Source organism: Theropithecus gelada, chromosome 1 (assembly GCF_003255815.1).
Source record: "Theropithecus gelada isolate Dixy chromosome 1, Tgel_1.0, whole genome shotgun sequence".
In the NCBI taxonomy this organism is placed as follows: Eukaryota; Metazoa; Chordata; class Mammalia; order Primates; family Cercopithecidae; genus Theropithecus; species Theropithecus gelada.
This window is the reverse complement of record NC_037668.1, coordinates 80810634-80838170: the sequence shown is the minus strand read 5'-3', so window position 1 is coordinate 80838170 and position 27537 is coordinate 80810634. Positions and strand designations below refer to the sequence as shown.

General features: G+C 48.8%; 1 protein-coding gene across 4 annotated transcripts; it reads left to right on the top strand.

Moving 5' to 3' along the window:
• The first annotated feature begins 558 nt into the window (after positions 1 to 558).
• Positions 559 to 27537, top strand: ECHDC2 (enoyl-CoA hydratase domain containing 2). Of its 4 annotated transcripts, XM_025353966.1 has the most exons (10): positions 559 to 991; positions 10700 to 10767; positions 10848 to 10935; positions 14970 to 15056; positions 16278 to 16370; positions 17796 to 17852; positions 18052 to 18239; positions 24706 to 24756; positions 26123 to 26170; positions 27001 to 27375. In XM_025353966.1, exons 1-10 carry the CDS (start codon positions 871 to 873, stop codon positions 27076 to 27078), a joined length of 879 nt encoding a protein of 292 aa, XP_025209751.1. In that variant the 5' UTR covers positions 559 to 870; the 3' UTR covers positions 27079 to 27375. The 4 variants fall into 4 exon arrangements, with proteins under 4 accessions (XP_025209751.1, XP_025209760.1, XP_025209770.1 ...); XM_025353975.1 differs by lacking the exon at positions 16278 to 16370; XM_025353985.1 differs by lacking the exons at positions 16278 to 16370; positions 24706 to 24756 and having other exon boundaries at positions 27001 to 27537.

The window sequence follows — 27537 nt, the reverse complement described above, 5'->3', positions numbered from 1 at the left end:
AGGCTACTGCTGACCTCTGCAAAGGCAGTTTGGGTGGACAATGGGGTTAGAAGCCAGAGATTCACATTCACAAATATTTTTGTGAGCCAACTTACTGAGCACTAAATTGGGACTCAAGTTAAATTTACTTCCATTAAATTTGAGGCAACAGGCCTGGCACAGTGGCTCATCCCTGTAATCCCAGCACTTTGGGAGGCCGAGAAGGGCAGATCATTTGGGGTCAGGAGTTTGAGACCAGCCTGGCCAACATGGTGAAACCCTGCCTCTACTAAAAATACAAAAAAAATTAGCTGGGCCTGGTGGAGCGCGCTTGTAATCCCAGCTCCTCGGGAGGCTGAGGCAGGAGAATCGCTTGAACCCGGAGGCGGAGGTTGCAGTGAGCCAAGATCAAGCCACTGCACTCCAGCCTGGCCGACACAGCGAGACTCCGTCTCAAAAACAAAAACAAAATGAGGCGCAAACGGGAGGTGAGGCAGTGAAGTTCGCGAGTGCAGACACGCTCAAGGGACTCATTAAATGTCATTTCATTTAAAAAATGAAATTGAGCACATGTGCAAGCAAGGTTCACACCCCATTTAATCTTCACACCACCACGGGGTAGTCACTATTATCCCCATTTTACAAGATTAAAACACTGACGCTGGGAGATTGACAGGGTTACCCCAAATCACATGGAGGAGCTGGGCTTCCCCCCACCTCCTCTGCTCAAGTCTCCCTGTCCCCAAGAGGTGCGGACGGAGGCAACAGCCCCTTGGCCCATAGGTGGAGCAATTGACTAAGGCTTCGCCCGTCGCCGGAACTGCGAGCTCTCAGTGGGAGCCGAGACGGTGCAGGACCCAAGAAGCGCCTTCTTTCCCAGCCTGCGCCCCGATGCTGCGCGTCCTGTGCCTCCTGCGCCCCTGGAGGCCCCTTCGGGCCCGCGGCTGCGCTTCCGATGGTGCGGCCGGGGGCTCCGAGATCCAAGTGCGCGCCCTGGCGGGTCCGGACCAAGGTAAATGCGCCGTCCCGGGGCGCGCCCATGACGCGACTGGAACGAGGCCGGCCCGGAGGCAGCCGGGGGCGGGCAGGCGGGCTGCTCAGTGCGTTGAAGGATTCGATCTCCAGTCCCTCCATCCCAGTTCTAGGCGCCCCAAGCCGCTCCAGGCCCGAGAGGTGGGCGGCCGCCTTAGGGGCTCCGGACTGTAGCTGGGGGAGGGAGGCCTCTGGCAACCTTGGTCTCCTCAAAGGTCCTTTGGGGTCTTCCCACTGCGTGGAAGGGGAGCGGGGTCCGCACAGATAGGACTGGGCCCAGCGGCCCCCAGGCCAGGAGCTGTCAAGTGCGCGTCCCCCTCCCCCGCCAAGGGTCCTGGCCCGGTTCGGGGGTGGAAGCAGCGGAGCCAATCCCGGGAGGCGTGCGGTGACAGCTGGGAGCCCAGTGCGGCAGCGGGGCGGAGTGAGGAGGGTGCTTCTCCAGCTGCGCCCCTGCCCTGGGCCGCTAGTGAACTTTTGCGTCATCTGGCTCCAGGGAAAAGTTTGCTGCTTCTCCGTCTTTTGGCCAAGATCCAGAGTAGTATGGGGAGGGGCGGTCAAAGTTCGCGGGTCACTGGCAGAAAACGCCTCCGATCGCCTGTTGCGTTTTTGTTGTTGTTTGGACTTGTGGAGCATTCAGTGATGCTGAAAACGCTCCTCATTTGCTTCTCCTGTCTTGGGTCTCCTCCCCCGATCTCATCCCCTGTTCCCTGCGTTTGATACACAGATGGCATTGTACTGTACATTTCGTTGTATTGCTTCCTTTTTACTGGCTTAACACCAAGTTTGAAGGGGGGCTTTGCCATAAAATCCAGTTCCTTGCCCCCTGCTGTTGCCCACTGTTCCCAAGTGTGCATCTACTACCTTCAGTGGACACGGACAGGCCACCTAGTGTCCCACTTGATGAGAATTTCCTTGACCAGGTGGGATTGCTGAACCTTATACCCCCAATCTCATGCTTAGTTCACTACCCAACTGGCAACAGCTCTTAAAACAGTCAAGATGAGGCCGGGCGCAGTGGCTCACGCCTGTAATCCCAGCACTTTGGGAGGCCGAGGCGGGTGGAACCTGAGGTCAGGAGATCGAGACCATCCTGGCTAACATGGTGCAACCCCGCCTCTACTAAAAATACAAAAAATTAGCGGGGCGAGGTGGCGGGCGCCTGTAGTCCCAGCTACTCAGGAGGCAGAGGCAGGAGAATGGTGTGAACACGGGAGGCGGAGCTTGCAGTGAGTGGAGATTGCGCCACTGCACTCCAGCCTGGGTGACAGAGTGAGAATCCGTCTCAAAAAAAAAAAAAAGACAGTCAAGATTATTCTCCCCACTTACAGATTTAAAAACTGAGAAACAGAAGGTTAAGTTATTTGAATCAGGTCTGATTTCAAAGCCTGTGTTCTCAACCATTAGGTAATCACTGGCTCTTCTAGTAATTCGGTGACTCAAAATACAGACTTGTACATCTGTAAATACAAAAGTATCATGGGTTAAAGACCTTTAGGCTCACTTGCAAATGTCGGGAATCATTTTATCCAAAACAGAATGACAGGGATCAGCAGATTAAGCCTCTGCCCCTGCCAGAGAGCACGAAGGGCAGGAAAAGTCAATGAGAGAAGGAGAGACAGAAACCAAGATGACAGTGCGGAGGAGGCATGGGGACGAGATCACACACCGAGCCCTCCCAGGGAATGAGTTGGGGTCATTTGATGTTCACATTAGAAGCTGCGGGTTCTGCCTTCCACTGGGGCTGATGGCACCAGAGTACTGTTACATTTTACCTGCTGCCCTTGAACTTGAGGTTGAGTGGTGAACCACTCTTCACTGTTCTTAGCGGCTTTATTTCTCATACAGTCATGTATTGCTTAACAACGGGGCTCCATTCTGAGAAATGCATCATTAGGTGATGTGGTCATTGTGGGAGCATCACAGAGTGTACTTACACAATCCTAGATGGGATAGCCTACTGCACACTGAGGCTACGTGGCGTATAGCCTGTTGCTCCTAGAATACAAACCTGGACAGCATGGGACTGGGCTGAATACTGTAGGCAGCTGTAACACAATGGTAAGTATTTGTGTATCTGAACATAGAAAAGGCACAGTAAAAATACAGTCGAAAAGATTATTTAAATAGTACACCTGTATTGGGCAGTTACCATAATGGAGCTTGCAGGACTGGAAGCTGCCCTGGGTGAGTCGGTGAGTGAATGTGAAGGCCTAGGACAGCAGGGACTGGTTTGGCACCAGGGACTGTTTTCATGGAAAACACACGGACTTGCAGGGGGACAGATGGTTTGGGGATGAAACTGTTCCACCTCAGATCATCAGGCATTAGATTCTCATAAGGAGCGTGCAACAACCTAGATACCTCACATGCGCAGTTCACAATAGGGTTCATACTCCTATGAGACTCTGATGCCACCACTGATCTGATAGGAGGTGGAACTCAGGCGGTAATTCAAGCCATGGGGAGCTGCTGTAAACACAGATGAAGCTGCTCACCTCCCATTGTGTGGCCCAGTTCCTAGCAGGCCACAGACTGGGATGGGTCCACAGCCCTGGGGGTTGGGGACACCTGGCCTAGGACATTACTGTACACTACTGTAAACTCTATAACACTGTACACCTAGGCTACAGTAAATTTACTTTATAAATGTTTCTTTCTTCAATAATAAATTAACCTTAGCTTACTCTGTTTTTACTTTATAAACTTAATTTTTTTCAACTTTTTGACTCTTTTGTAGTAACATTTTGCTTAAAACACATATTGTACAGCTGTACAAAAAAAAATTTTCTTTCTTTAGATCCTTATTTTATAAGCTTTTTAAAGTTTTAATTCTTAAACTTTTTTTTGTTAAAAACAAAAACATAAGCACACACACAAGCCTAGGCCTATCACTGTCTTCCGCCTCCACATCTTGTCCCACTGGAAGGTCTTCAGGGGCGATAACATGCATGGAGCTGTCATCTCCTATGATAATAATCGGGAACACCTACTGAAGGACCTGCCTGAGGCTGTGTTACACTGAACTTTTTTTTTTTTTTTTTTTAATAAGTAGGAGTACACTCAGCCAGGCCTGGTACAGTGGCTCACTTGGCTCACTCTTGTAATCCCAGCACTTTGAGAGGGTAAGTAAGGCGGGCAGATTGCTTGAGCCCAGGAGTTTGAGACCAGCCTGGGAAACATGGTGAAACCCCTTCTCTACAAAAAATACAAAAATTATCCAGGCATGGTTGTGCATACCTGTAGCCCCGCTACTCAGGAGGCTGAGGTGGGAGGATGGCTTGAGCCGGGGAGGTCAAGGCTGTCCGATATCAAGGATTCCTGATATTTGCAAGTGAGCCCAAAGTGACCCATGAGTGAGCCATGATCATGTTACTGCACTCCAGCCTGGGCAACAGAGTAAGACCCTGTCTCAAAAAAATTAAAAATAAAAAGTAGGAGTACACTCTAAAATAATGGTAAAAAATAATATTGTAACTATATAAACCCAAAACATAGTCATTTATTATTATTATCAAGTATTATGTTCTGGGCCTAATTGTATGTGCTGTGCTTTTGTACAACTGGTAACGCAGGCTAGTTTACATCAGCCTCACCACCAGCATTTGCGTGTTGCATTGCGCTATGATGCTACAGTGGCACCAGGCAATAGGAATTTTTCAGCTCCGTTATAATCTGATGGGACTTACATGTCTTATACATGGTCTGTAGCTGACCAACTAAAATATGCTGTGCATGACTGTAATTAATGGCTCTCCTTCAACTCCTTGGCTGGGCACTCAAGGTTTCTCCACCACAAGCTGACCTTTCCATCCTCCCTCCTCTACCCATGGGCTCATTTGAAAGTGCGTTACCTCTGTGTTTTGCTCTAGCTGTGCCCTGACTTGGCTCCTCTCCCTTCTTTTCTGCCTGTGGAAATCTTTTTGGAACTCCCTGCTCTGCTGCCCTCTCCCTGACACTGTCCTTTTATGCTTCGTGTTTCTGAACTTGTCTTCCTCCTAGGCTGTTGGCTCTTTGAGAGTGAGGATTGCCAGCTGGGTCCAGCTGTTATTTGAGCAAATCCTCTTTGTTTCCGGACGTCAGTTTCCCCTTCTGTATAGTAAAGGGTTGGTTGTTAAACCATTTGTTCTCCATACTACCCTCCAGTGGTTTCCTTTTTTTTTTTTTCTTTGAGATGGTCTGGTTCTGTTGCCCAGGCCGGAGTGCAGTGGCGTGATCTCGGCCCACTGCAGCCTCCGCCTCCTGGGTTCAAGCGATTCTCGTGCCCCAGCCTCCCAAGTACCTAGGATTATAGGGATGTGCCACCATGCCTGGCTAATTTTTGTCTTTTTAGCAAAGATGGGGTTTCACCATGTTTGTCAGACTGGTCTTAAACTCCTGACCTCAGGTGATCCACCCTCCTCAGCCTCCCAAAGTGCTGGGATTACAAGTGTGAGCCACCGCGCCCAACCCTTCCAGTGGTTTCTGTTGACTCCTACCCACACCACCTAGCCTGTGACCCAAGCCATCTGGACAGAAGTGATCCTAGGTCAGCCGCTCAGTGTTATGGTAGGTTCAGTTAAGAGTGGGAAGGGTGCAGCATAGCCCCATCCCCGCTACTGGGGCCAGAAGGGCAATGTTCCCAGCATCGGGGCTAGGCTAAGAACACAGGACCTTGGCTGATTCCTCTCTATTTCTCCAGGACCTGGCATGTGGTAGTGCAAATTGAATGTTGCACAATTGAATGTTGGCAGCCAAAGACACCCTGCCTGGCTCCTGGGGGGCTCCCAGCTTAAAGTTCAGACACTGTATTAGGTCTGAGACTTGCCCTAGTATCTGGGCGTTTTACACAAACTCTGGCTAGATACTTATGTGCATTATCTCTTTTAATCCTAACAATAACCTTTTTATTATTTCTCTTTTTTTTTTTTTTTTTTTGAGACAGAGTCTCACGCTGTCGCCCAGACTGGAGTGCAGTGGCGCGATCTCGGCTCACTGCAAGCTCCGCCTCCTGGGTTCACGCCATTCTCCTGCCTCAGCCTCCTGAGTAGCTGGGACTACAGGCGCCCGCCACCGCGCCCGGCTAATTTTTTGTATTTTTAGTAGAGACAGGGTTTCACTGTGGTCTCGATCTCCTGACCTTGTGATCCGCCCGCCTCGGCCTCCCAAAGTGCTGGGATTACAGGCGTGAGCCACCGCGCCCGGCCTATTATTTCTCTTACAGATCAGGAAATTGAAGTCCAGAAGGGTGAAGTGGTTTGCCCAAGGCCATGGGGCGGGGGTGTGGCTGACTTGTGGCTTGAGCTGAGGGCTGTAAGATTTGGCAGTCAGTATTGCGAGAGGGAGATGTAGGTGGAGACAGGAGATGAAGCTGAAAGATAAGAGTCAGCCAGAGAGAATGGAAGGAAAGAACAGGAAAGCAGAGAGAGGAGTATCTGCCAGTCCCAGGACACCACGCCTTTATCAGCTTTCTATTACTACCTAACAAATGATCACAAACTTTGTTGCTCAAAGTCACACACACACTTAGCATTTTGTAGTTTCTGTATGTCAGAAGTCCAGGCACAACTTAGCAGAGTTCTCTGCTTCAGGTCTTGCCAGGCGGGGCTGCAGTCGGGAGTTGGCCAGGCTTGATGGGAAAGATCTGCTTCCAAGGTCCTCAGGTTGCTGAGACCTGAATTCACCTCCTGGGGTTGTTGGACTGAAGTCCTATTTTCTTGCTGATTGTTGGCCGGGGGCCACCCTCAGCTCCTAGAGGTTGCCCGCAGTCCTTTGCTACTTGACACTCTCCTTAGGCCCATGAGTTTCTCTAATAAGACAGAGCCTTTTATATACTATAACCGAATTACTGAAGTCACCTCACCTTTGCCAGATAACTTAACCTAATCTCGGGAGTGACCTTGTATAACCTTTGCTGTATACTATTGCTTAGAAGCAATTCACAGGTCCCACCTACATGCAAGGGAGGGGATTATTTGGGATGTAAACACGAGGGCCACTCTGGGGATCTTGGATCCAGACTGTTCTGAAGTTTGTGGGGGTCAGGGTCCTTGACTCCTCCAGATCTGGCATCTCTGTATCCACTGCAGTCTCTTCTCCAGAGTTGCCCCATTTTTCTCTCCTGGAGCCCTGGAGCTGGAAGTGACCGGATGCCATCTGCACACCTCTCTGGAGCCTCCAGACCTGCTGGGCTCTAAGAGCTCTTTGCAGGTTTCTGGGGAGGCTAAGGAAGTCCAGTTTGCCTGAATGTTACAGTTCTGCCCCTAGCCATAGTTCTGTAATTCCTGGCTGAAAACCCTGTCCCTCGACAGCCCTGAAGCTTTCACTGGCCCTTCTGTGTCTCCGATCAGCTTCCACTGAGAATGCCTACTTCATAAACACTGCTTGTTCACAGACAAAGCCGAGGACCCTGGGAGATAATAATAAGGGGTCTTTGAAGGCCAAAGGATTGGGGCCAGAGTGGGTGCAAGAGCCAGACTGTGGGGGCCTTGTGGTCGATATTAAGAAGTTGAACTTTATTTTGAGGAAAAGAAGGGGAAAGGGGAGGGACGTGGTCAGATTGGGGTAAGAAAGATGACTGTGACCCAAGTGTGGGAACGAATGTGTGTTTTGGGAGGCAGCAAGACTGAGGACTCGAGGGTCAGGTGGGTGATCCGAGGGATGCAGGAAAGAGCCTGTGCCAGGTTAGTGGCTGTGAGAAGCGGTGTGAGCCGAGAGGCCTGAGATCTCTTCAAGAGGTTGGATTAGCAGGCCTCAGTGACTGAGTGCATTTTGTAGGTGAGGGAAGAGCAAGGTGACAGGATCAACTTCTGGGTTGATAGCAAGGTCATTGGCTCACCAATGGAGCAGGACATATCAGTTGAGATATCAAGTAGGCATTTGGCTATTCAGGCCTAGGGTGCAGAGGAGAGCTCTGGGCTCCTGGGCACACATGGGAGCCCTGGATGTACAGGAGGCAGGCGTGTGTGAGCTGTGGAAGGGAGGTCCCTCCTGCCTCTCCTGCCTCAGCTTATCCTGCTCTCTCTCCGCCTGAACTCCTCCAGTTCTGGAAGGCACCCTGCAGTCCCACACCTGGGCCCTCTTCTCTGCCGCTCCCTCTGCCTGCAACAGGCTCCTCTCCTGGACTGCCCCCTTCCCTGCACCTTGCCAATATGCATGCACACACACAGGCACTCGTGCACACACTCACATATGCACCCATGCATGCACACTTACATGCACACATGCACTCTTACATCTTTTGCCTGGCCACTTCCTACTCTCCTGTCAGCTCTCAGCTTAAAGGCCATTTTGTCCTCTGAGAACTCATTGCTGACCTTCTATACTAGGGCTCCCCTCTGCCCACTGGATGCCCCTTACTTGTTTGTCCTTTTTCTCCAAGTTCTCCTCACAAATAGTAATTGTTTAATGTCTGTCTCCCCATCAGGCTGTAGGTTCCATAAGGACAGGCCCTGAGTCTGTCCTGGTCTCTGGAATCATGGTGTCCAGTAGAGGCCAGTACATGGCAAATATATAAATGTACAAATGAGCAAATGAAGAGAATCTGATTGGCCTTAAGAAACTTAGGCAATTAAAATAATTAGGCAGAAGACAAGCAGTGAAGGAGTGCAGAGGCATCACCTGAAAGGTAGAAGGAAGGAAAATGGGGGCCTGCCAAAGCCAAGGCGGGTATGTGTCATTATGCATCTGTCCAAACCCACAGAGTGTACACCGCCAAGAGCGAACCCCAGTGTACACTAGGGCCCCCAGGTGGTGACAGTGCATCCATGTAGGTTCGTCAGTTGCAACACATGTGCCTCTGGTCGGAGATGGGGATTGCGGAAGGGGCTGTGCCTGTGTAGGGACAGGGAGTATATATGTGCACTGTATTGAACTGTATTTTCCACTCCATTTTGCTGTGACCCTAAAACTGCTCTAAGAAAATAATCTATTTATAAATAAATATTATTCTAAGAAGCCAAAGCAGAAAATGATCAAGCGGAGTGTGTTACTGTCAGCAGAGGTTTTTGCCACCGCGAGGTTGAGGCAAGGAGAGAAATGTGTCCCTTGGTTAGTGATGTGGCTATATTCATCACTTTAATGAGAATAATGTCTGCTGAGTGATGGTGCTGCAACCTAGGTTGGAGAAGGTTTGAGTGAATGGAAGGTAAGAAAGTGACTAAATGAGTATAGAAAACTACCAAGAAGCTTGGCTGTTGCTGGTGAAAGTACATTACACAGGTGGGGCCAGGGTTACTGTCTTGTCAAACAGGACAGAACACCAAGCCTCTGTATTTAGTTGCTAACTTCTTATGACAGAGGATCATATTGATCTGTCCCCATGACTGTGCGGTTAGCAAAACCCAGGCTTTGAGAAACCCTATAGGTGAAATGCACCAGGCTCCTCCACAGATAATCTCTGAGGGAAAGACAGGGTCGTGGGGAGCACGTCAGGATTGTAACAGGACTTAAAAGACACATGGCAGTTTTAGAAATTAGCAAATCTAAACTATGATACCTAAGGATGCACACCTGGGTGATAAAATTATAAAGAAATGGCCAAGCCTGGTGGCTCACGCCTGTAATCCCAGCACTTTGGGAGACCGAGGTGGGTGAATCACCTGAGGTCAGGAGTTCGAGACCAGCCTGACCAACATGGAGAAACCCCGTCTCTACTAAAAATACAAAATTAGTCGGGCGTGGTGGCACATGCCTGTAATCCCAGCTACTCGGGAGGCTGAGGCAGGAGAATCACTTGAACCCAGGAGGCGGAGGTTGTGGTGAGCCAGGGCAACAAGAGCGAAACTCTGTCTCAAAAAAAAAATTATAAAGAAATATACAGAGGTGATTACTGTAAGTCAAAGAGTTACTTATTCAGGGGGGAGCTATGATTGAATCAGGGTGTGTGGTGAGGTTCCTGAGGTGGCCGGCACAGTTCTGTTTCTTGATTTGGGTGGTGGTTTTAAGAGTATTGGCCTTATAACTCCTCACAATCTAGAGGAAGAAGTCTGCTGTGAAGAAAAGATTAAGGCCGCGTGGTAGCTCACACCTGTAATCCCAGCACTTTGGGAGGCCGAGGCAGGCAGATTACTTGAGCTCAAGAGTTTGAGACCAGGCTGGGCGAGATGGTGAAACCTCGTCTCTACAAAAAAAAAACACAAAAATTAGCCAGGGGTAGTGGCGCATGCTTATAGTCCCAGCTATTTCAGGGATTGAGGGAAGAGAATTGCTTGAGCCCAGGAGGTCGAGGCTGCAGTGAGCCATGTTAACACCACCGTACTCCAGCCTGGGTGACAGAGTTGAGACCCAGTCTAAAAAGAAAAAACGAAAAACTCTCCCCCCAAAAAAAGAAAAAAGAAAAGATTAATATGGAGGGAGTGAGTTGTAAAATTAAAGAAGGTGCATGGGTGCAGGTATGCTTGTGTGTGTGTCTGTCTAACAACGGCAGAAGCAGGCGAGGGCTACTGTGGTGGTCATTCTTCCCCTCCCCATTTTGCTCCACGGTTTACAAGCCCTTCCACTTTCTCTCTGAGGCAGAAAGAGCAAGGGGTTTTCCCTCCATTTTATGGTTGGGAAAATTGAGGCCTGCCTGAGTGTGACTTGTGCCAAGTCACTCTGGTCATCTAGGGCAGAGGCTGCCCAGAGCCCAGGCCTCCTGCCTCCAGTCCCCAGCCCACAGCCCAGGATTAGGCAGAGCCAGCTACTTGCCCATGGCTGCCCTGACTTCTTACAGGGATCACTGAGATTCTGATGAACAGACCTCGTGCCCGCAATGCCTTGGGGAACGTCTTCGTCAGTGAGGTAAGAAAGGGTGGGCGCCAGGGTGGGCTGGGGATGGGCTGGGGATGGGCTGGGAGGATCTAACTGGGTGTCCTCTGTAGCTGCTGGAAACTCTGGCCCAGCTGCGGGAGGACCGGCAAGTGCGTGTCCTGCTCTTCAGAAGTGGAGTGAAGGGTGTGTTCTGTGCGGGTAGGTTCTCTCTCCTGCCCCCATCCGGGCTCCGCGCGGTGCCCACCAGCCTCCAGGGGTTGGGGGAAGCCTTAGATCAGCTCCAGTATGGGACTCATTGTTTCCTTGACAGATGTGAATGCAGACTCGGGGAGGAAAATTCCCTTGCCTAGGATCACATAGCTAGTAAGAGGTAGGATAGACTTTAGTTGGAACTTGGCCCCTCTAACCCTTAGATCCTAGTTATTTCGGCTATGCCATGCTTTGTTCTGACTCTTCACGGGGGAAATAAGAAAATGGAGTCCAAGACGGCTGCAGTGGCTCACGTCTGTAATCCCAGCACTGTGGGAGGCTGAGGCGGGTGGATCACTTGAGGCCCGAGTTAGAGACCAGCCTGGCCAACATGGTGAAACCCCTTCTCTACTAAAAAATACAAAAATTAGCTGGGTATGGTGGCAGGCACCTGTAGTCCCAGCTACTCAGGAGTCTGAGGCAGGAGAATCACTTGAACCTGGGAGGCAGAGGTTGCAGTGAGCCGAGATCACACCACTGCACTCCAGCCTGGGGGAAAAAAAAGAGAGAGAGAAAATGGAGCCCAAAGATGGTCAGTGGCCAAGATGGAACTCTATGCCCCTTTGCCTACCAATAGGATCTTATTCGCTGTCCCCAAAGCCTTCCACTGTCCCTGTGTCATTTGGTCTTCACAACTGGGCGAGCACCATGAACTTCCATTTTAGAGATTGGAGGAAAAATGCACACCAGGCCCACAAGAAGCAAGTCAGCTGCCAGTAGAGCTGAGCTGAGAACAAACTCTGGAGGGTGGCTGGGGAGGGGCCGACAGGGGCCACTGTGGATCAGGAGGGGACTGTGGAGGGATGGGAAAGGGGTAGCATGATGCTCAGGAGATTTCAAGGGGAGGTGGCTCAGCCCTTAGGTCTGAGCTGTCAGGGTCAGGGTGCCCAGCCTGGGGTCTGTGCTGACAAGTGCACAGACCAGTCGGCTTGACCCAGTTGCTCTGCCTGAGGTCTTTACCCTACCCTGGCCTCTTCCTTTGGCTCCATCTCTGACCTCTGTGAAGGTCACGTCACACCTGCTCTCCCCCATTAGCTTCGCTCGTCACTCTCCCAGCTAAGCACAGAGAAGGAAGGGGCTGCATGAGGGTCAGGTCTGCCTCAACTAGCTCTAGAATTCCTGGGCTAGTTCCTGCCCCTCTCTGAGCCTCAGTTTCCCCATCTCTCACAGAAGGGCTGGAACTGATCAAAGACTTCCAAAGGCTCTCCCAGCTCTGACTTCCTGTAGCCTAGGACTGGAAGAGTCTATTTACCCCCTACTCCTGCTCACCCCTGCATCTGGCCTTGGAGCACCTCACCACGGTCACTCTTCCTGCCAAGGCGCTTGCCCACCTGCATGCCGCTGCGTCCTGTGCCCGCTTCTGTAAGAAATTGTGGTGAAATATAAATAACACAAAATTGACCATTTTAACTGTTTTTAAGTGTACAATTCAGAGTGGCATTAAGTACATTCACAATATTGTGCAATGTCACCGCTATCCACTCCCAGAAGTTCTTTATCATACCAAACAAACTCAGCCTGTTCAGACAGTGACTCCTTCCCCCTTCCCCTCCAGCCCAGGTAACCTCTGTGGGACTTAGTCTTTATGAATTTATCTATTCTAAATACCTCATACCAGTAGAATCATATCGTATTTGTTTTTTGGTGTCTGGCTTATTTTACTTAACATGTCCTCAAGGTTCCTCCAAGTTATGGCAAATGTCAGAACTCCATTCCTTTTTACGGAGTAACATTCTATTGTAATGAGTAGCATTCTATTGTGTATATATCACATTTTGTTTACCCAATCATCTGTTGATAGATACTTGGGTTGTTTTCACCTTTGGCCACTACAAAGAATGTCCCCAAGAACATTGGTGTACAAGTACCGTCAGCCCTCTGCATCTGCGGGTTCCGCACCCATAGACTCAGCCAACCTCAGATTGAAGATGTTAATAACAAAAATAACAATGCAACAATAAAAAATAATACAGATAAAAACAACACAGTACAACAGTTTACATAGTATTTACATTGTATTAGGTATTAAAAGTAATCTAGAGATGATTTAGAGCAAGCTTGTCCAACCCTTGGCCTCTGGGCCACATGTGGCCCAAGACGGCCTTTAATGTGGCCCAACACAAATTTGTAAACTTTCGCCGGGCACGGTGGCTCAAGCCTGTAATCCCAGCACTTTGGGAGGCTGAGGCAGGCGGATCACGAGGTCAGGAGATCGAGACCATCCTGGCTAACACAGTGAAACCCCATCTCTACTAAAAATACAAAAAATTAGCCGGGCATGGTGGTGCGCGCCTGTAATCCCAGCTACTCAGGAGGCTGAGGCAGGAGAATGGCGTGAACCCGGGAGGCAGAGCTTGCAGTGAGCCGAGATCGCGCCACTGCACTCCAGCCTGGGTGACAAAGCGAGACTCCTTCTCAAAAAAAAAAAAAAAAAAAATTTGTAAACTTTCTTAAGACATGAGTTTTTTTGGTGGTTTTTTTTTTTTTAGCTCATCAGTTATCGTTAGTGTATTTTATGTGTAGCCCAAGACAATTCTTGCAATGTGGCCTAGGAAAGCCAAAAGATTGAACACCCCTGGCTTAGAGTATACAGGAGGATACATGAGCATAGGTCATATTGCAAATACTACAATATTTTATACACGGGGCTTAAGCATCTGTGGATTTTGGTATCTGAGGGAGTCCCGGAACCAGTCCCCTACAGATAAGGAGAGACTGTATCTGTTTGAGTCCTTGCTTTCAACTCTTTTGGGTATATACTTAGGACTAGAATTGTGTGGTAATTCTGTTTAACTTTTTGGAACCCACCAGCAATGCACCAGGGTTCCATGTCTCCACATCCATGCCAACTTTTTGTTTGTTTTGAAAGCCATTCTAATAGATGTGAGGTAATATCTCATTGTGGTTTTGGTTTGCATTTTTCTAATGACGATGATATTGAGCAACTTTTCAAGTGCTTATTGACCATCTGTATATCTCCTCTGGAGAAATGTCTATTCAAGTCCTTTTTCCTTTTTTTTTTTTTTGACTGTTGCCCAGGCTGGAGCGCAGTGGCATGATCTTGGCTCAACTGCAACCTCCGCCTCCCGGGCTCACGCGATTCTCCTGCCTCAGCCTCAGCCTCCCTAGTAGCTGGGATTACAGGTGCCCACCACCACACCTGGCTAATTTTTGTATTTTTAGTAGACACAGTTTCACCATGTTGGCCAGGCTGGTCTCGAACTCATGATCTCAGGTGATGTGCCCACCTCGGCCTCCCAAAGTGCTGGGATTACAGGTGTGAGCCACTGTGCCTGGCCCTTTGCCCATTTTTGAATTGGATTGTTTTGTTGTTGAGTTGGAGGTGTTCTTTATATATCCTAGATATTAATCCTTTATCAGATATATGATTTACACATATTTTCTTCCATTCTGTGTTGTCTTTTCTTTTTTATTTTTTGAGACGGAGTCTCTCTGGTCACCCAGGCTGGAGTGCAGTTGGCGCGCGCGATCTTGGCTCACTGCAGCCTTCACCTCCTGGGTTCAAGTGATTCTCCTGACTGCCACCTGAGTAGCTGGGATTATAGGTGTCTGCCACCATGCCCGGCTGATTTTTGTATTTTTAGTGGAGACAGGGTTTCACCATGTTGGTCTTGAACTACTGACCTCAGGTGATGTACCTGCCTTGGCCTCCCAAAGTGCTAAGATTGCAAGCATGAGCCATTGCACCCAGCCATTTCTGTGGGTTGTCTTTGTATTCTGTTGATAGTGTCCTCTGATGCACAGAAGGTTTCTGTTTTGATGGAGTCCAGTTCACCTTTCTGCTGTCACACCCTCGTTTGATGCTGCTCTTTTCCCTTGACTTCCTTGCCCGGGTTCCTGGTGTTTCTCCTTCCTCGCTGGCTGCCTGTCCTCAGGTCTTCTTTGCTGGATCCTTTAACTGCCTGGGATTCCGTAAAGTGCCATTTTCCTGAGGGCTGGTACCAACCCCTTGCCATCTGCAGGTGCAGACCTGAAGGAGCGGGAACAGATGAGTGAAGCAGAGGTGGGGGTGTTTGTCCAGCGACTCCGAGGCCTGATGAATGACATCGGTGAGGATCTGGGTGTGGGGTGGAGGGGGTTTGGGGTCCCTGCCGATGACAGCCCCGCCACCCCACCAGCATCTAAGGAGAGTCTTCTTTCTGTTGGGAGTTCTGTGGGAAGACAGATGCCTCTCCCAGGGGGTTGGGGGAGGATGACAGAGGGCAATTCTCCCAGAGAAGGAGCTCTGGCTCTTCAGCTTTTGCGTCTACCCTCAGGGTTCAAGCCTGGCCATTCCAAAGCAAGTCAGTTTCCCCAAGCATGCTTTCAGGCTTTGACAACTGCTGTTCCCTTTGCCTGGGATACCCCTTCTTGGTTAATTGAACTTTTACTCATCCTTCAAGCCCCCGAGTATCTCCTCCTCCAGGAAGCCTTCCCAACCCACCCTCCGAGCTTCCTTTTATTGGAGCACTGATGATCCTGGGTCACTAATGCCTGATACACTTCGTCTTCCCCATGAGACTGAGCCCCATGGGAACAAGGGCTATGTCTGATTCATTCTGTGTTCCCAGTTCCTAGCACCCAGCACAGGGCTTGGCACACAGAAAGGCAGGTGCCAGGGAGGCCAGCAGATTAGGCCTACACAGGCATCATCCAGCCCATCCTCCCATTCCTGTTCCCTGGCTGATTCCATAACTTTCCCTAAAGGGAAAATTGGCTTCTAAGATAACCTGGCTGCGGGAAGCAGAGGTCGCAGTGAGCTGAGATTGTGCCACTGCACTCCAGCCTGGGCGACAACAGCAAGACTCCATCTCAAAAAAAAAAAGAGGCCAGGCACAGTGGCTCACGCCTGTAATCCCAGCACTTTGGGAGGCCGAGGCTGGCGGATCACGAGGTCAGGAGTTCAAGACCAGCCTGGCCAACATGATGAAACCCTGTCTCTACTAAAAACAAACAAACAAACAAAATTAGCCGGGTGTGGTGGCGCACCTCTGTAATCCCAGCTACTCAGGAGACTGAGGCAGGAGAATCGCTTGAACCTGGGAGGCAGAGGTTGCAGTGAGCCAAGATCGCGCTACTGCACTCCAGCCTAGGTGACAGAGCAAGACTCCGTACCAAAAAAAAAATTAAACAAATAAATAATAAGATAATCTGGCTGAGGCTCCATGTAATGTCCCTAGACCTGGGTCCACTGAGGCCTCTGTCCCAACCAGCTTTCCCTTCCCCAGCCTTGAGTCTCTGTCCTGGTCCCACCAGTGCCTCGCAGGCTGAGCCCTTCTTCCTCTCCACAGCAGCCTTCCCTGCACCCACCATTGCAGCTATGGATGGGTTTGCCTTGGGCGGAGGCCTGGAGCTTGCCCTGGCCTGTGACCTCCGAGTGGCAGGTACTGGGCCAGGACTGGGGGCAGAGGGTGGGGCTAGGGAGTTGGGGGTGAGTGCAACAGGGTGAGTCTGGGCACTCTGCAGTCAGCCACTGTTCTTGGCTTCAAACCAAAAGCAAAACTAAGGCAAGGCAGGGCACAGAGGGTGCTCAGGCAGAAGCTGCTTCCCCTCCTGGTACAGCCACTAACTGCTGTAGTATCTGTGACCTGTCAGAACCTGTTTCCTTCATTTTGGGAATATTTGACCAACCTCAGAGCAATTGCTCTTAGGAGCCAAGGAGGTCAAAGAGCAATGTCCAATCCTCCCATTCTGTCCAAGTCAGACTTATCTGCCATGTTTCAGAAACAGGTGAGCCCCAGGGATAGTTTGTCAATGGCTGAGTTCATCACAAAGGTGCCTGGGCAGGAATACTGGCACCAGCCAAATTTGCATTACTTGTTCGGAGCAATTGAGCTTTGTTTGAAGAGTGGGAGGGGACAAAGAAGATAACTGGATCATTTTTTCAGGTGACTGACCTGGTGATTAGGAGCAGCCTTCTTGGATGCAGTTAGGCAAAGTCTGAATGTCCTCTCTTCTCCCCCCACCTGCTCTCTCCTGCCACCCCAGGAGACATGTAAAAATGTGTAACTCCAGGCATGAAAGTTGCTTCTGTCTACACAATGCAGATCAAAGAGAAGGAACTGACCAGGTGTCCAGGCACCAAAATACCAGGCTGGTCTAGCCCCAACTCTGCTTCTCACATGCCCATGTTCAGGCGATTGACTCACATGGTTTGGGGAAGACTACGAGGGAGTCCATGTAAAACCCACTCCCTTCTGCCCACGTTCACATGGCCCATGCTGAGGGAATTCAGAAAAGGAGACAGACCTGGGGGCGTGCGTCAGTCAAGGCAAGTTTCTTGAAGGAAGGAAGCAAAAACTCAGGAGGACACAGACTGGAACAGTCAGGGCAATTTCAGGCTGTGACAAAGCTGGGAGAGACAACCGTAGCAGGAGCAGGAGTCACTGACACTCTAGGTCAGGCCAGGGCTAAGCCAGAGAACCTATTAATAGTAATCCACAAATCGGTATGGGGCACTCCTGGGAACTCTCTGCTCCCAGCGTCGTACCTTGCGTGATCTTTAGCAGCTCTCTGAAGCAGACAGAAGAGGGCCAGCCATCTTTCTTCCACCTTTGAAGCTTGGGAAGGGTGAGAGACTTGCTGGTGATACAACTCCACCAAAGGGGTGTGGTGAGATAAGGGCCTGGGCTCCTGACTTCTGGGCTAGGGCTCTTCCAAAGGCATAGTCTGGAGAGTCCTGGCTGTGGCCAGACCATGGGGGAAGTGGCTAGAGGGGCGAGTAGAGAGCAGAGGCAGGTGCGGTCCCAGGGATTAGCACTGAGGGACCGGATGGGGGAGGGAGGCCTCACTCTGTTCTATCTGAGCAGCTTCCTCGGCCATCATGGGACTGATTGAGACCACACGAGGGCTCCTCCCGGGGGCAGGTAATTGGAACTACAGCACCTGCCCAAATCCACCCCATCAGGGTCCTTCGCTGCTTTCCTTTTTTGCCCTCTGTTCCGGGCTCTGCCCTCCTATCTGAACTCTGCTCCTCTGAGAAGTCTTGGCTGAGTCCCAGCCTGGGCCTTCTCTGGGTTCCCACTTCCCATGCTGATTCACACCCTGCCCCCTCCATCCTGGCAGGAGGGACTCAGAGGCTGCCACGCTGTCTGGGGGTGGCCCTGGCGAAGGAGCTCATCTTCACGGGCCGACGACTTAGTGGAACAGAGGCCCACGCACTGGGGCTGGTGAATCACGCTGTGGCCCAGAACGAGGAGGGTGACGCCGCCTACCACCGGGCACGAGCACTGGCCCAGGAGATCCTGCCCCAGGTGTGGTGACAGCTCAGCACCGCAGGGAGGGCCGGAGTCATGGGGGAGGCAAGTGTCGGGCAGGGTGCCCCTTGGGCTGCACTTCCATTCACCCAGAGACATATGATTAGCCTTCTTCAGAGTTTAACGATCCAGTAAACACAAGTCAAATTTTAATTCTGAATTAAAATGTAATGTAAATGGAATTCCAAAGGACTGGAACCAAATGGGCTTGAAAGCCGTCCGAATGTAACACTGTCCAGTAGACCATTCTGAGATGAGATAAATGGTCTATACTTGTGCTTATCCAGTATGGGAGCCACTAGTCAAATGATTTAAATTAGAGAAAATGAGTGTAGTTCCTCATTCACACTAGCCACATTTGGCTTGTGGCTACTATACTGTATAGCACAGCCTTAAACCCCAAAGACTGAAAAGCAAGATTCTAAAATGGATGCAGAACTTCCAACCCATATTTCCTACCATACTGCCTGCTGGAGATATTCTTGAAATACAACATGCAGGACATGTATTAAGCTTTTTTTTTTTTTTTGAAGAGACAGGGTCTCACTCTGTCATCGAGGCTGGAGTGCAGAGGTGCAATCATGGCTCACTGCAGTTTTAAACTCCTGGACTCAAGTGATCCTCCCGCCTCAGCCCCCCAAAGTGTTAGAATTACAAGCATGAACCACCGTGCCTGGCCAGGATTCATTTTTTAGCCAGATGTGGTAGTTTGAGCCTGTAATACCAGTTATTTGGGAAAAAGCATTGCTTGAACCCATGAATTTAAAGCTGCTACTGCAGCTCTGTGTAAGCTGGTCATACCACTGCACTTCCAGCCTGGCCAACAAAGTGAAATCCCATTGCTAAAAACAAACAAAAAGCAAAAAAACAACCAAAAAAACACCTTCATTAAAGAAATCCTCAAATAGCATGGGAAGGGGTGAGGGATAAAAGACTACACATTGGGTACAGTGTACCAAAATCTTAGAAATACCACTAAAGAACTTATCCATGTAACCAAAAGCCACCTGTTCCCTAAAATCTATTGAAATAAAAGAAAAAAATTTAAAAATCCTCAAATAATAACCTCTCAGCATGGTACCCCAAAAAGGTACCATGCTCACTAGGGAGCAGGTTAGGCTCTGCCCAGGCACAACCCTACCAGCTGAGGGCCCAAAGCCCTCAGCAGGGATATCTGGGATCTGGCTGTCTGGGGTCTCCAAGGCCCTGTGAGGGTCTGCTGGCTTCTCCCAACTCTAAGGGGACCCAGGATAGAGGGGATTGAGTAGAGGAAATCCCAAATTTCCATAAAGATTAAAAGTGGCTGTGGCTGGGCGCGGTGGCTCAAGCCTGTAATCCCAGTACTTTGGGAGGCCCAGACGGGCAGATCACGAGGTCAGGAAATCGAGACCATCCTGGCTAACACAGTGAAACCCCGTCTCTACTAAAAATACAAAAAACTAGCCGGGCGTGGTGGCGGCGCCTGTAGTCCCAGCTACTCGGGAGGCTGAGGCAGGAGAATGGCGGGAACCCGGGAGGCGGAGCTTGCAGTGAGCCGAGATCGCACCACTGCACTCCAGCCTGGGCGACAGAGTGAGACTCCGCCTCAAAAAAAAAAAAAAGGTTAAAAGTGGCTGAAATGGAGCTAGGTTAGACTAATTTATAATAAATTTGTCTTAGCCTACAATGCTAGGTGCCTTAATACAGTGTCTCAACTCTTAGAACAATCCAGTTGAGTTGATTATCCCCATTTTATTTGTGAGAAAACCCATAAAAGTTCAGTGACTTGCTCATCAAGATCACAAAGAGTGATTGCAGTATTAGAAAAAAAACAACACTGGTATTTTGGCATTTATTTTGCACAATACAGAATGCAATATAAAAAAGGTAGTTTAAGAGAGTAAGCTAGGTGTGGTAGCTCACCCTGTAATCCCAACACTTTGGGAGGCTGAGGCAGGTGGATCACCTGAGGTCAGGAGTTCGAGACCAGCCTGGCCAACATGGTGAAACCCCGTCTCTACTAAAAATACAAAAATTAGCCGGGCATGGTGGCATGTGCCTGTAGTCCCAGCTATTTGGGAGGCTGAGACAGGAGAATCACTTGAACTCAGGAGGCGGAGGTTACAGTGAGCTGAGATCGTGCCACTGCACCCTAGCCTGGGCGACAGAGTGAGACTCTGTCTCAGAATAAATAAAAAAAAAAAAAGTAAAATATGTACAAAATTTTAAAAACTGAAACTAAATATTTAATGCATTTCAAATATAAACATTTACAAACATATCACAAAACAAAGTTAACCATACATCATTTTAATATTGACGTATATTGAATTAATCATACAATACAAAAGTAACCATTTTGGCTTGGCATGGTGGCTCAAGCCTATAATCCCAGCACTTTGGGAGGCTGAGGCAGGAGGATTGCTTGAGACCAGGGGTTCTAGACCAGCCTGGGCAACATAGTGAGACCTCACTTGTATTAAAAAAGAAAAGAAGCTGGGCACAGTGGCTCATTGCTGTAATCCCAGCACTTTAGGAGGTCAAGACAGGCGGGTCACTTGATGCCAGGAGTTTGAGACCAGCCTGGCCAACATGGCAAAACCCCGTCTTTACTAAAATTATAAAATTTAGCTGGGCAAGATGGCTCATGCCTGTAATTACAGCTACTCAGGAGGCTGAGGCATGAGAATCACTTGAGTCCGGCAGGTGAAGGTTGCAGTGAGCCGAGATCATACCACTGCACTCCAGCCCAATTGACAGAGCAAGATTGTTAATAAAATAGTATAATTTTGAACAAAAATCCTTTCTTTCCTGTCTCTTAAATGTAAATAATCCTAATACTTCTTAAAACAGATCTTCTTTAATTTGGGGGTCAGGGACTATAGCTTTTTGAAAGCATTTATCTTTTTTTTTTTAAGTTTCATCATATATAAATGAAGAGTCTGATGCTGTTGCCTAGACAATATTAATGCTGTCAGGTTTCTATTACACTTGGTTAGAAAGTCTCTGAACTAATACAGAACTCTGGGTCACTCAAGGGAGTGGCTGATTACAGCTTTCACACCTAGACCTGTAGACTATAGGGTTTGTCTTTTTGCATAACTAAATAACAATCACAAAACAATTCAGATTTCCAAATATACTGAAATAATGGTACTATATAATTACTGATATTTTCAGTACTTAAAAGTAGCTTTGTATACCAAAACACCAGTCTACCAAAAACAAGTCCTGGCGTGAGTAATCCCACAGTTGAGACCTTCTGGGTCAACCTGAAAAACGAAACTTCAACTTCCACCTATGTTACTGGGTGCTCAGAATAAAGGTTCCCAGATAGGTGGGAGCCAGGGATAGTGTAGATGGCCACCATCTAGTGGACAAATCACTCTGATAGGGTAGCAAATGGTTCCAGAGTTCTCTCAGCCCAGAAAAAAACTGTCAATATCCTCAGTTTGCATCAGATTTCTTTCTTAAATAGTAAATACACATTACACTTTGAGAAATGGATTCGGCTGTGTTTTTTAATTTTGTTTTTAGAGACAGGATCTTGCTCTGTTGCCCAGGCTGGAGTGCAGTGGCACGATCATAGCTCACTGCAGCCTTGAAGCCCTGGGCTCGAGCCATCCTTCCACCTCAGCCTCTGAATAGCTGGGACTACAGATGCAAGCTACTGACTTGGCTAGAATGTGGCTGTTTTCACTCACAAACATATGTACATACTATTTTTAACTTTCTTTAATTAAAGGGTACTTTTTTTTTTGCCCAGGCTGGAGCACAGTGGCATGATCACAGCTCACTGGAGCATTGACCTCCCAGGCTCCAGTGATCCTTCCACCTAAGCCTCCTGAGTAGCTGAGACTACAGGTGCAAGTCACCACGCCCAGCTAATTTTTTATTTTTTGTAGAGATGGGATCTCACAGTGATGCCCAGGCTGGTCTCAAGCAATCCTCTGCCTCAGCCTCTCAAAGCCCTGTGATTACAGGCGTGAGCCACAGCACCTGGCTAAGATTACTTTATTGGGTAGTTACCTAAATAATCATCCATATGGCAAGCAAATCTAAAAGAACAGAGGAGTAAGAAGGGCATAAGGTAAAAATCAAAGGCAAGACGACCAGCTAGTCCTGGTTTACCTGTGGCTATCCCAGTTTTAAAAGTGGAAGTCCCATATCCCAGTAACCCTTCAGTCACAAGCCAACCCAAACAGCCCTTCATTCCCCAATCCCTCTCTCCCCCCAGATCATCACTATTAAGCTTCCATACTCTTCCAGAAATTTCCATTGCATATGGAAGGACGTGTATTATGCACATATGCTTACATATTTAAATTAATTCCTTTTAATGACTTAGAGGACAAGAAATATCTTTCGAGGCTAATCTGGTTCTAACAAATTTTAAATATGCATAGTAAAGAATTCACACATGGAAGAATAGAAAACAAAACCTTCATTTTATATAACAAAACATTTATAAACCTTCATTTATAAAACGAAACAGCCGGGCGCGGTGGCTCAAGCCTGTAATCCCAGCACTTTGGGAGGCCGAGACGGGCAGATCACGAGGTCAGGAGATCGAGACCATCCTGGCTAACATGGTGAAACCCCGTCTCTACTAAAAAATACAAAAAACTAGCCGGGCGAGGTGGCGGGCGCCTGTAGTCCCAGCTACTCGGGAGGCTGAGGCAGGAGAATGGCGGGAACCCGGGAGGCGGAGCTTGCAGTGAGCTGAGATCCGGCCACTGCACTCCAGCCTGGGCGACAGAGCGAGACTCCGTCTCCAAAAAATAATAATAATAAAAAATAAATAAATAAATAAAACGAAACAAAGGTTTTGTTTACTATTCTTCCCTACCCTTTTTTAGGGTACATTTAACCAGTACCCCAACACTAAACCTTTCTGTTGTTCCTATCTTTTTGCTACCACAAGACAGGTGGAGTTAATATAAAAGTGCCTACAGGAGCCACAGCTCTGAGAGAGCATGCACACCAGCATTTTTCCAGTTTTTGCCAAATTGCTCTCCTGAGGCATACTCTTTTACTTTTCTATCAATAATGTACGTAAATACTGGTTTCCCCAGTCTCGGCAGTAGTAGGCCTATTGCTATTTTAGTATTTGCTGGTCTGAGGTGAAAGGGCACAGTACCTCACTGTTTTGCCGTTCAAGCATGTAGCTGCTGGACATCCTTCATGTTCATATTTCTTTTCCGGTGAAGGACCTTTACATACGCTTTTGTAAATGGTTTAAAAATTACTTTATACTAACATGTTTGTAAATCAAGGACATTCATCTGTCATAAGCATTATAATTCTTTTTCCCAGTTTTTTTTTTTTTTTTCTAGACAGAGTCTCACTCTGTCACCCATGCTGAAGTGCAGTGGCCCGATCTCAGCTCACTGCAGCCTCTGCCTCGCGGGTTTAAGCATCCCGCCTCAGCCTCCCATATAGCTGGGATTACAGGGGCCCACCACTATACCCAGCTAATTTTTGTATTTTTATTAGACATGGGGTTTCGCCATGTTGGCCAGGCTGGTCTCAAACTCCTGACCTCAAGTGATCCACCCGCCTTGGCCTCCGAAAGTGTTGGGATTACAGGCGTGAGCCACCGCACCCAGCCGTTTTTCCCAGTTTTTTACTTTTGTCTTTTATTCACGGTGTTTTTCCCAATTGGAAGTTCTTCATTTTTATGTAGCTAGCTTTTTCATTTATAGTTTTTATGCTAATATACTTTAAAAATTGACTTTTCCTGAGCAAGTTTTAAACACTTCAAATAATATGATGTAGGGAGTAATTCCTCCTTGCCTGGAAGTGGGGCTGAGACTGGAGTGCTAGGGCTGGTGTGGAACCAAGGCCAGTGACAAAGCAGACACTGTTGCTTCTCTGTGGCTGTATTAAAATGCACCCACCCCCACCCCTGCACCGCCCAGCAGACCAGGATTTCACCTCAGCCCTGTCGACTGGAAAGCCCAAGCTCCTAACCCTGACTTTGTTTCACTCTGCTGGCGTAAAACCTGCTTACCACAGAGGCTGGCATTTGCTGAAATGAGGTTGAGGAAGTGGGAAAGCTGGCTGGGAGTCCAATCCAAGTCTCACCAATGATTGGATAAACACAGCCAAGTGCTTCACTTCCCTGCACTGCAATCTCCCAGCTGTAAAATGGGTGATCAGTGATGACACCAGCTGGAAGTGTGGGTAGCACCATTAGATGAGTCCGTGGGGAGGAAAGCACTTTATAAACTAGTTATGTTGTGCATGTTGGAAGGACACCTGAAACCCAGGTGTTCAGGGTCAGAGGCTGGCTTATTTCATGATGGAAAAAGAACCTCAGCTAACAGGTTATAGGACTAACGCTAAAGAAACTACGTGTCAGTAGAATGGCTGGAACTAGACCCAGACATCTGCCTCCCTCCTTCAAAACAAAGCTGTGCACCTCAGACCTGCAACTATCAGCCTTGAGCCCCTCCTCAACCAAGACTTTGCTTCTCCCCAGGCCCCCATTGCTGTGCGGCTGGGCAAAGTAGCCATTGACCGAGGAATGGAGGTGAGAGCATTTTGGGTTGGGACTTGGGGCCACTGAAGTTGGTCATGGCTGGGACGCAGTGCTTTCAGAGCTCAGACAGACTGACAGCACAGCTGGAAAGAACTCAGGAAGTGGACTCTTCTAACAGACTTTGACCTCGCTCTCTACCCCAGTTTAACCATCTGCAAACTGGAAGTTTGGCCAGATGATATTATTGTTTACATTCTATCCTCATCTTTCTCCCTTGGAGAGAGGAGGAGATTGAGGTTCAGAAGGGGTAAATGAGTTGCCCAAGGTCTCAGAGGAAGTGAGTAGGAAGAACCCGGGTCCGTGTGGCTCCCAGTCCATGCGGCAAGGTTTGTGCTGGCAGTCAGTAATGTGGCCTCAGGGCAGGGCTTGGGGTGATGCCTTGGGTGTGGCTGATCCATCTGCCCACCTCAACTCACCCATCCATTCACTCATCACATACTGAATCCAGACCAAAGCTGGCAATTGGGATACAGATAGATGAGTTAAACATGGTCACTGCCCCCAAGATGGGAGGGGGCAGCTAGAGACACAAATCTAGGATAATGGCACCATGCTGACACCCCCAGAGAGGTTAGAGCTTTGTGGTCCATTATGATAGCCACGTGTGGCTTTTAAATTAAAAGTAAAATGCTCAATTTCTCCTTCCCACTAATCACCGTTCAAGTGCTTGACAGCCACATGTGGCTAGTGGCTACCATACTGGGCAGTGCTGGGTTAAAGAATGTTTTCTACAGTTGGACTGTGGGAAGGATAAGAATTCCAGAGGAAAAGTATGAGCAAAGGCACAGAGGAGGATAAGCAAGCAGCTCGACCAGATGAGAGTGAGGGAAGAGGACTGTGTGCAAGTTCGAAGCACTGGCACTGGGCTGTCTGGGTTCAAAGACCTGCTCTTCCACATACTGTTGTGAACTTCAACAAACTATTTCACCTTTCTATGCCTCAGGTTTCTCAGCTGTAGAATAGGGACACTAACCCTTGCTGTGAAAATTAAGTTCACGCACACGGTACTTCTCTTAGAACGAGGCTTAAGTGCCAGTCAGTGAGCCCTAGAGGATGGAGCAATTGCCAGGGGCGAGGTCATAAAGGTCCAGGAATTAACAGGGGTGACAGGAAGCATGGTGAGGCAGCCAGATGGGAAGGAGGAACACTGAACTCCTCTGGCAAAACGTCTCCGTCTGTCTGGTTTCTCCCAGCACTGTTTTGTCACAGTCATGGTGTTCCTTCTCTAGGAAGGGAATTCCTTCTCATAGCTATCTCTGCTCACATAGATGTCTGTAGGTAACAGGGTGGGCTGGCTTCCAGTGTGGGTGAAGATGGACAAGGTCAGACCAATCCAGGGAGCACTTCTTTCTTGCAGGTGGACATTGCATCTGGGATGGCCATTGAAGGGATGTGCTATGCCCAGGTATGTAGCCCATGCCTGCTTGTTAACATAGGCTGGGCCAGGCTGGAGGGACTTTGTATAATACATGACCAATTTAGAAGGTTCCTCTCAACAGTCTGACCGCATCCATCCTCCCGCATAAGTCACCTGGAGTGGCTTGAGGAGAGCCACAGTGCTTCTCTCTGGGACTTTTCCCTCAACCATCTAATGTATTGGGGTACATCCTGCCCACTTAATGCCGAGAATCACAGAACACAGGTCCTTAAGAGGAAGAAGCACTTCTTTTGCCTCTGTATCAGTTGCCACTGTAAAGGCCAGGCTGGAGTTGGGAGGTCAAGGGCTTGGTTGTAGCCTGCAAGCTGTGTTCAATGTAAGGGTGTACACTTGGGACTGACCTCTTAAATCTCTTACTCATGGGTGAGTAAAAAATGCTAATCTCCAGGTTAACAGATACCCAAAATACTCCTAAGGGGTGCTGGGACTTGGAGAAACTAGTGTGAACCTGGATTCAAAGCCAGATTTCTTACTGTAAAGAATTTTTCTTCTCTACTGAGCAGCCTCACGTCAGACACTGCAGAAGGCAGTGAGCTCTCTGGAGGCATGAAAGCATGAAAGCAGTGTGCAAGGGGAGGCTAATGCCGATGGGGCGCAGAGATACAAAGGCTGGCCTGTCTTCCCCAGGAGACAAAGCAGCCACGGAGGCTTACACCTTTGCATGCCTCAAGACCAGAGTCCAGAGACAATGGAAACACTTGGACCCTGGCTTTGTCATGGGCTGGACAAGCTTAAGCAACTCTTTCTGGGCCTCCGGCCCTGCTCCCCCAAAACTAATATTTTGTACCTTGTTGTAGAACATTCCAACCCGGGACCGGCTAGAGGGCATGGCAGCCTTCAGGGAGAAGCGGCCCCCCACATTTGTTGGTGAATGACCCCCACTTTAACCTTCAGCTTGGGAGATGCATGCCCTGAAGAGCAGGATCCAGAAGGAAGATTTGTGGCCGGACTGCCTTCATTATTTCACCTCTCCAGGCTTCCGTTTCTTCACAAGGATGATGATGGAGATAAAATGACTGGCGTGATGCCTAGAACCAAGGTGCTGATCCTACCACCTACTGCTGCCTTCCTTAGCTTCACCCTGGCTAGAAATAATCACGAGGGTTAGGTTTGCTTTGGAAAATGCCTGTCTCTCTACTTGAATGATAAAGAATTAAATTAGATCTCTCTGAGTCTTGGTCTCATTGGCTCTCAGCCCCTGACCTCTCTCAGTTATCAGGCACTCACTCACTAGAGCTGTCAAAAGATTTTAAGGTACCCCTAGTTTCTTCCTGTGGACAACAGAGGTAATAAACTCTGACATTGGTTGAACATGTGTCAGGAGTCAAACTGCA